General features: G+C 39.1%; 1 protein-coding gene across 4 annotated transcripts; it reads right to left on the reverse strand.

Moving 5' to 3' along the window:
- Positions 1 to 907: 907 nt before the first annotated feature.
- Positions 908 to 7,264, reverse strand: LOC144715066 (arginase 1, mitochondrial). 4 transcript variants are annotated; one of them, XM_078589942.1, is made up of 8 exons: positions 7,122 to 7,264; positions 6,781 to 6,848; positions 4,838 to 4,977; positions 4,555 to 4,714; positions 3,946 to 4,079; positions 3,209 to 3,418; positions 2,961 to 3,071; positions 908 to 1,283 (listed from the first exon to the last, which is right to left on the reverse strand). In XM_078589942.1, exons 3-8 carry the CDS (start codon positions 4,973 to 4,975, stop codon positions 1,023 to 1,025), a joined length of 1,014 nt encoding a protein of 337 aa, XP_078446068.1. In that variant the 5' UTR covers positions 4,976 to 4,977; positions 6,781 to 6,848; positions 7,122 to 7,264; the 3' UTR covers positions 908 to 1,022. The 4 variants fall into 4 exon arrangements, with proteins under 4 accessions (XP_078446068.1, XP_078446067.1, XP_078446069.1 ...); XM_078589941.1 differs by having other exon boundaries at positions 7,118 to 7,264; XM_078589943.1 differs by lacking the exon at positions 6,781 to 6,848 and having other exon boundaries at positions 7,118 to 7,259.
- Positions 7,265 to 7,508: the final 244 nt, after the last annotated feature.

The following is a 7,508-nucleotide window of genomic DNA, read 5'->3' on the forward strand; positions in this document are numbered from 1 at the left end:
AAAAAATATTGGTCTTCTATACGTATATTCCGCATAGAGAAGAGATTGTTGATTCTTTTCAAGAATTTATCATATTTACTTTGGAAGTAGAACTCCATGCTTCTCAGACAGCCCTATATCTTGTCTCCTCAAAATTTGGGAGCCTCCAGTTTGATTTTCCTTTACATTCTCCATTTTTAATAGTCTATTCAACCTAGTTTCTTTCCCTAACCTCCTTTTTTCCTTGTATTAGTAATCTCCTTCATTTGTTACTGACTTTTTTATTGTAGAACCTTCAAATACTTCTTCATTCCCACCTTAAATTTATGAAATTCAGCCTCCATGATTTTAAGCTTGGCCTCAAGTTCCTTCATTTTTATACCAAATAACAGACTCCCAGCAACAAAAAAACTATTTTTAAAATAACCAATAAAAAATTAATATACCCTAAGTCTTCTAACATATGTCTCAAAAGTAACCCAAGCTGGGAGGCCTTTAGTCTGTTACTTAGAAGATATTTTCCTCATATATCCCACATTAGGAACCGTATCAGTAACTAAATATATTACACTCCGATGATATTTCATCGTCTTAATTTTCAAGCAAGCCATTAAGCTTATTGAATAGACTCCAGATGTGGATACAAAAACTAGGTGAAATCATGCTCATTCATAGAATTTGGAGAAATTAATTCAAATGAAAGCTAGAGGATCTTAACCTTAAAATTAAAAAATGACTGTTGCAATCTAAGAACACCTCTACTAACATGAAGGGCACAAATGCAGCACATATTTAGCAGAATCCTATTGAATCAATGATAGCATTTTACATTGCTATATTTTCTTGATAAAGCTGGCAGGTGTACCAACTGAAAGATAATGTAATCAAAACAAGCTATTGGCATTCAAATTGAGCTGGACTGAACAGATTAGAATTGCAAACATGGGCTTTGTATCATATTTCTTTTATTGGATGTATGTCAACTTACCACATCTTATTTTATTTACAGAATTAGATAAAAGTCGGCCGAAATGGAAGAAAAGTTATTTAGATATTTTCGCGGTCAGCTCCCGCACGAGCTTGGCAGCAACCATGGCTGTCATGCCGTCCACGGTGTCCCTTTGGGGGTTGAATTCAACCACATCGGCCGCCACGATGTCGCCCCGTAGATTGTGTAGAATGTTGAGCACTTCACGGAAGGAAAGCCCTCCTGGTTCGATGTGCGAGACACCTGGCGCAAAGGCTGGGTCAAGACAGTCCACGTCAACTGACACGTAGACACCCTTTACACCTTCTCCCAGCTTCTGTCAATAAAGGCAGCCAGGCCTAGTGTGAGAGAGATAGAGAGAAGTAAAAAGAGATCAGAAAATTTGGAGAAAAATGGATTGAGGATGAGAGATAGATGTGGAGAATTGGGGAGATGAGTGAAGACAGAATATACGTATATGTAAAGAAGGAAAAAGGGAAAACCTTAGGCACAAATGCACAGAGAGAGAGAGAGGAAAGAAGATAAAGATATGATGATTAATACATCCATAGTAAGGGTGGATATGCTGGATGGAGATAAGGGGATGAGACAAAGAGATAAAGAGATCAATAGTACAGTGAAGAAATATAAATATAGAGATATATGTACATGCATAAATAGAGACCGAAGGGGATGGGAGAAAGGGAGGTAGATAAGTAGATAGAGACCAACACAATGAGGAGGAATGTGGATATGATATAGAGGTACAAGGAACGTAGATGGAGATCAATATATATATATATATATATATATATATATAGATAGATAGATAGATAGATAGATAGATAGATAGATAGATAGATAGATAGATAGATGGATGGATGGATGGATGGATGGATGGATGGATGGATGGATGGATGGATGGATGGATGGATGGATGGATGGATGGATGGATGGATGGATGGATGGATGGATGGATGGATGGATGGATGGATGGATGGATGGATGGATGGATGGATGGATGGATGGATGGATGGATGGATGGATGGATGGATGGATGGATGGATGGATGGATGGATGGATGGATGGATGGATGGATGGATGGATGGATGGATGGATGGATGGATGGATGGATGGATGGATGGATGGATGGATGGATGGATGGATGGATGGATGGATGGATGGATGGAGGGATGGATGGATGGATGGATGGATGGATGGATGGATGGATGGATGGATGGATGGATGGATGGATGGATGGATGGATGGATGGATGGATGGATGGATGGATGGATGGATGGATGGATGGATGGATGGATGGATGGATGGATGGATGGATGGATGGATGGATGGATGGATGGATGGATGGATGGATGGATGGATGGATGGATGGATGGATGGATGGATGGATGGATGGATGGATGGATGGATGGATGGATGGATGGATGGATGGATGGATGGATGGATGGATGGATGGATGGATGGATGGATGGATGGATGGATGGATGGATGGATGGATGGATGGATGGATGGATGGATGGATGGATGGATGGATGGATGGATGGATGGATGGATGGATGGATGGATGGATGGATGGATGGATGGATGGATGGATGGATAGATAGATAGATAGATAGATGGATAGATGGATAGATGGATGGATGGATGGATGGATGGATGGATGGATGGATGGATGGATGGATGGATGGATGGATGGATGGATGGATAGATAGATAGATAGATAGATAGATAGATAGATAGATAGATAGATAGAGACCAATACAATTAAGAGAGCAAGAAGGAAATGATATGTATAGATGTAAAGAGAGAATAAGAAAGAGATAGAGAGGGGAACAGGTGATGGATAATCGAGCAGAGGACCTATGAATAAACAGAAAGATATAGAGAGAGGGAGGGAGGGAAATACTTAATGGGGAAGAGGGCAGAGTAAAGAAAGATAAAGATTTTTTAATATATGCTGAGAAAAAATATATATGCGCAGAGAGAGAAAAACCAGGTTCTCCAGCATTGGGCGATCTCTGGAGAAGGTCCTCATTTCATACTGCTCCACGCCAAATCTCTTCCCTTGCTCACGCCCTTCTCTAGTGATGGATCTGAGGCCAACCTGTGTTTGACTTTAATAAGTGAACATATTATAAAACAGTTTTACATTAATAATTACAGCATATCTTTGGATGAGATGGCTCGCCTGATTCTTGAAAAAAATCATAGGATATATATATATTTTTTGGACAGAAATACCTGTAGAAGCCGCCTGGCATAGCCACCCTCCATTATTCTCGCAAACGAGGACGCATGAGAGTAAACGTTCCCTTCAAAGGCATCATATATATCTGGATGAGCATCTAGATGAAGAATGTCGATGGGCCCACCAAGCTTTTCTGACACCGCCCGCACAACAGGGAACGATATAGAGTGGTCCCCACCGAGGACCAATGGGCGGAGAAGATCCTGCAACCCAAGTAAAGGGGCTGACTTACTTTATTAATTATCCTTTTTCTGCTTTGCAAAGGTTGTTTCCAGGACTGGCAGACAATGAAGAATTCATCATCATCACCAATTGATGGATGACAACGAAGGTTCGTGGACAGATGACAAACAGAACAGGAGAGAATTCAACTGGATGAGCATCAGTCATCTCTCAGTTCCTTGTCACAGAAAGGGAACAAAAGCCGTCACATGCTTCCACTCTGTCCATCCCAAACCAAGATCCATCATCTGTTAACGAGCATTAATGACAACAACAATGACAGCCCTTGGAAAATGGATGCCGATGATGATGGTATCATTAGATGCACTATCTTAGCTTGAACAATAGATGAATATAATAATAACTATGGCGGCTTTCAGGAGCTGAAACAATATGACGATGATTCGTCAACTGCCAATGGATGACAATGACTATGAATATGATAAGAATGATGATGAGGATTAGTCATCTTTATCGCTGACGCTGAACCTTGATTCTGGTGACTGACCTGTTCCATCACCAACTTGACAGATTCACTGATTATATCCATCAATTTGTCATCATCAACACCACAATCACGTAGCTCTTGGACAGGCACATCGCCCACATCAGTTAAGACGCGGGGGTCCTTCAGTTCTTTTCCTGCAGGAGAAAAACAAAAAACCTATTTAAGATAATTAAGAAGTAATTGAATCTTAGGGTCGGTGGATGATAACTAATTTTCCATCGTCATGATCATCCCCCCTTTTAGTTGTCTGTTCTTGGTATGAGACGATCACATGATAATGACAAGACGACGATGAAATGATTCATTTCATAGGACAGTGAAGATCATTATTTTTCCTCACCACTGTCCATCGTCATCGTGCTTAACCAAACCAATCTGATCCATAATGATGATAATATATGATTTTCGTTCATGCATCATAACGTTGTCTAAATTCTTGGAAGAACCAAGACTTAAGACTTAATATGGGAATGTAGCCTTTTGTTATCCATTTCCAACCAATCAAAAGGTATTGTTCTCTTATTGGATAATCTTTAATGGAGGAAACATCATTGCTCCAAAAGGAAACATGGCTAGAGTTGAAAAGTTTAGTTTCTTTACAAAAATTACCTTCTTCAGTGCTGGAGTTTGTGCTACCGCACCAAATTGCCTCCCTTATGCGAGGAGGAGCAAAAGCAGGGCCCTGAAGGAAGGAAGAATTGTGCCCTAGAGGGACTCCAAGAAGAGTTGTGCAAGCAGTGGCTCCTCCCAAAGCTCTTAAGAGTTCAGCCTGAATGAGAAACGAGACAATTAAACCTAATTGAGGAAACCCAAGAATCATAAAGCGGAGAATAATAAAAAAGAGAAATCCATAACATCAGCGCCTCTGGAGCTACTAATTAAGCGAAAGGACCTTGAGTTTTGCCCTCTCCCGTATGAGAGTAAGTGAGGCATCTATAACACGTTTCTGTCCATTTTCCAGTAATGCGGCAGGAACATTGGCTGCGTTAAGCTTCCTCAAATAGTGAAATCCCCTAGTAAAGTTACGCATGCCTGGAATTCGTTAACAATTACAGTATTAAAACCAAGTAAATGGATGGAAATTTTGAATGGCAAAGTCGGTAATTAGGAAAGAGGAGACAGCCTTACGAAAGCAGCGACATGCCTTTATGGTGAAATTTTTGAATGGCAAATTTGGAACCACAGAAAACCAATAAAGGGAACATTGAATAACAATAATATAGTCTGGGTGCCAAACCAGGTGAACATTCTCTAATAAACTTAAGCACAATACGTTCTTCCAAAATTAACTTAGCGATTAGATCCCAAAACTTATCTTTTGAAAAAACTAGACAAAAAAAAATCACACTGTTATGATCTCTGACCCATGTCAGGGGTATTTTTTTCATTGTCAAGTAGTATAGTTTCCCTTTACACAGATCTACCCGTCCCATAAGGATGCCAAGCAAGGTGTACTCACTTAGCTGATGTGGCAAGGAGGATGAGAAAGGAAGCCGGATACTCGGTGGAAAGGAAGATCATACTATCAATCCAGGCCTTTAGCCAACACTGTTCCTCAGATATCTTCCTATTTTCTTGTTCTGCGGTTGTATCATTCTCTATCTTCCCCTCAAAATCTCTTACTCATTAGAGACCTACATCAAGGTCACTATCGCACAACTTCTGAAACTACGAAAAGAAAGCACCAATGTAGAAAAAAAATTTCCTTTTCTTGCACTACTTGTCCTCATCAAGAATCACTCTAAGAAGACATAATTCTAATTATTTGAAGCACAAGTAATGGTGAAAAAATCTACATGCCTGACAAGCACTGTGATTTAGATTTCCTTGAGCCAATCATTCAGCTTACACATTAAATAAGTCAAAAAGATGATTTTCCATTTCTGCTGGTACAGTTTCATTTGTCATTTCGTGTAGTTACATAAAATCTAACGATGAGAAGACAGTAATTTTTTTTAAATGGCAAAAATACTTTTGGATTGGCGCATGAAATACAAAAATACTTCTGTATACAAGAAGATGAAAGAATAATTTCGTAACAATACTTCAATAAAAAGAACCTACTCCACATAAGACTCTAGGCGACAAATTAAAATTGACGGGCATGAGGAAAACCACAAAGGATGGTTTGAAGTTAATGGCTTACTTCATTTAGATCAGACAAAATAAATCGAATTCAAAAATTTAAGGTCCAATATTGGCGATGGACTACGTCAAGGATCAAATAGCAGCTGATAATTTTTTTGGGGTCAATATCTACTGCAATATGAAAGTAATCTCTTGATAAATCAAATTTTAAAATATTCTAAAATCCACAGCGATTTTCCAGTGAAGATTATCAGCAACCCTGAAAGGTTTCTACCTTAAATTGTAAAGAAATTTCACATCTTTCTGCTTTCTCCTACTTATGATTTAAGAAGCAGGTATTTTGACGCAATGCTCTCACTGTCATTGCCCTGACTATAATAAAAATTTAATGGATCCAACGAGTTCCCTTCCCTTTAAAACATTATGCACACCCTGGTTCATGCGCGACTTGCTTTTGAATTCAGGAGTCGAAGTTGGTAATTTGTTCCCAGTAAATCAAACTTCCTCACACAATTTTGGCAGGTTTAAATGACGATGCTCTACATCACTATAGTGAAGCTTGGCTACGTAAATTTGAGATTAGATGCCTACAATTTGCCAAATTAGAAAAAATACGTATAATCTTGCGGCATATAGATCAATCATTGTTGTGTTCAAGCGAGGACGTTTAAATGATAAATAGCTACAACTAGATCAAGTTCAAATTTTACTTGCGCTGCGGTTATAATGATGAAACAGTCAACTTACTTATCTTCCGTGGATGCACAGATATTCCAATCGCCCGGGACCCCACGCGCCGAACCGTGGAGGACCGACTGACAAAGAAATCATCAACCGATCCAGATATAGTGCATACAACGTGACGTTTAATCAGGAAAAATCCCGACAATTGACATCAACGCAGTTTGACGGAACAGTTTTCTTATGAAACAGCAAAGCAGCTGGATAATCACAAATAGAAAACCTGAACGATTGATCTCGGAAACGAAGCGACAGCACCTTCAGACAATCGTTCAGCACGTATCCAATTGATCGAAAGCAACGAAAATTTTGAAACATCGGATCACAGAAGAGAAATTCTTACTCACTGAGTCACGGATCACGACGAACAGTCCGCTTGTAATCCTGCGACGACAATGAATAGTATTCGCAGGAAAGCAAATTTGGATTTCTTGAAGATAGCGAAGTATTATATCCGGTTGAATCAACACTCTAAATCTCCTATAACTATCTCTTGAAAGAATTATCCAAATTTATACCCTTGATTCATAGAATTATTATCCCCTCTTCATTAGTGAGTACCTAATTTTGATTTAAACAGCTGATTCACTCTTAAGCCTTTCTAAGACAGTATAATGAATAAACTGATATTTTCTAGTGAAAAGTAAGAATGTTTCATGGAAAACTTAGTTTAATTCTATGGGCACCTTTTTTGGATTATTGGGGAGTTTATTGGGGCAATCTAGCCAATATTC

The sequence above is a fragment of the Wolffia australiana genome, chromosome 18 (genome assembly GCF_029677425.1).
Source record: "Wolffia australiana isolate 7733 chromosome 18, ASM2967742v1".
Taxonomy (NCBI): Eukaryota; Viridiplantae; Streptophyta; class Magnoliopsida; order Alismatales; family Araceae; genus Wolffia; species Wolffia australiana.

Excerpts from the sequence above, each read along its gene's own strand:
- LOC144715066 (XM_078589942.1), bottom strand. The coding sequence starts at position 4,975 with ATGCGTAACTTTACTAGGGGATTTCACTATTTGAGGAAGCTTAACGCA. Across the intron at positions 3,072-3,208 it reads ATGCCAGGCGGCTTCTACAG|GTTGGCCTCAGATCCATCAC; the intron begins GTATTTCTGTCC and ends AGTCAAACACAG. Across the intron at positions 1,284-2,960 it reads GCCCAATGCTGGAGAACCTG|AAGCTGGGAGAAGGTGTAAA; the intron begins GTTTTTCTCTCT and ends CTTTATTGACAG.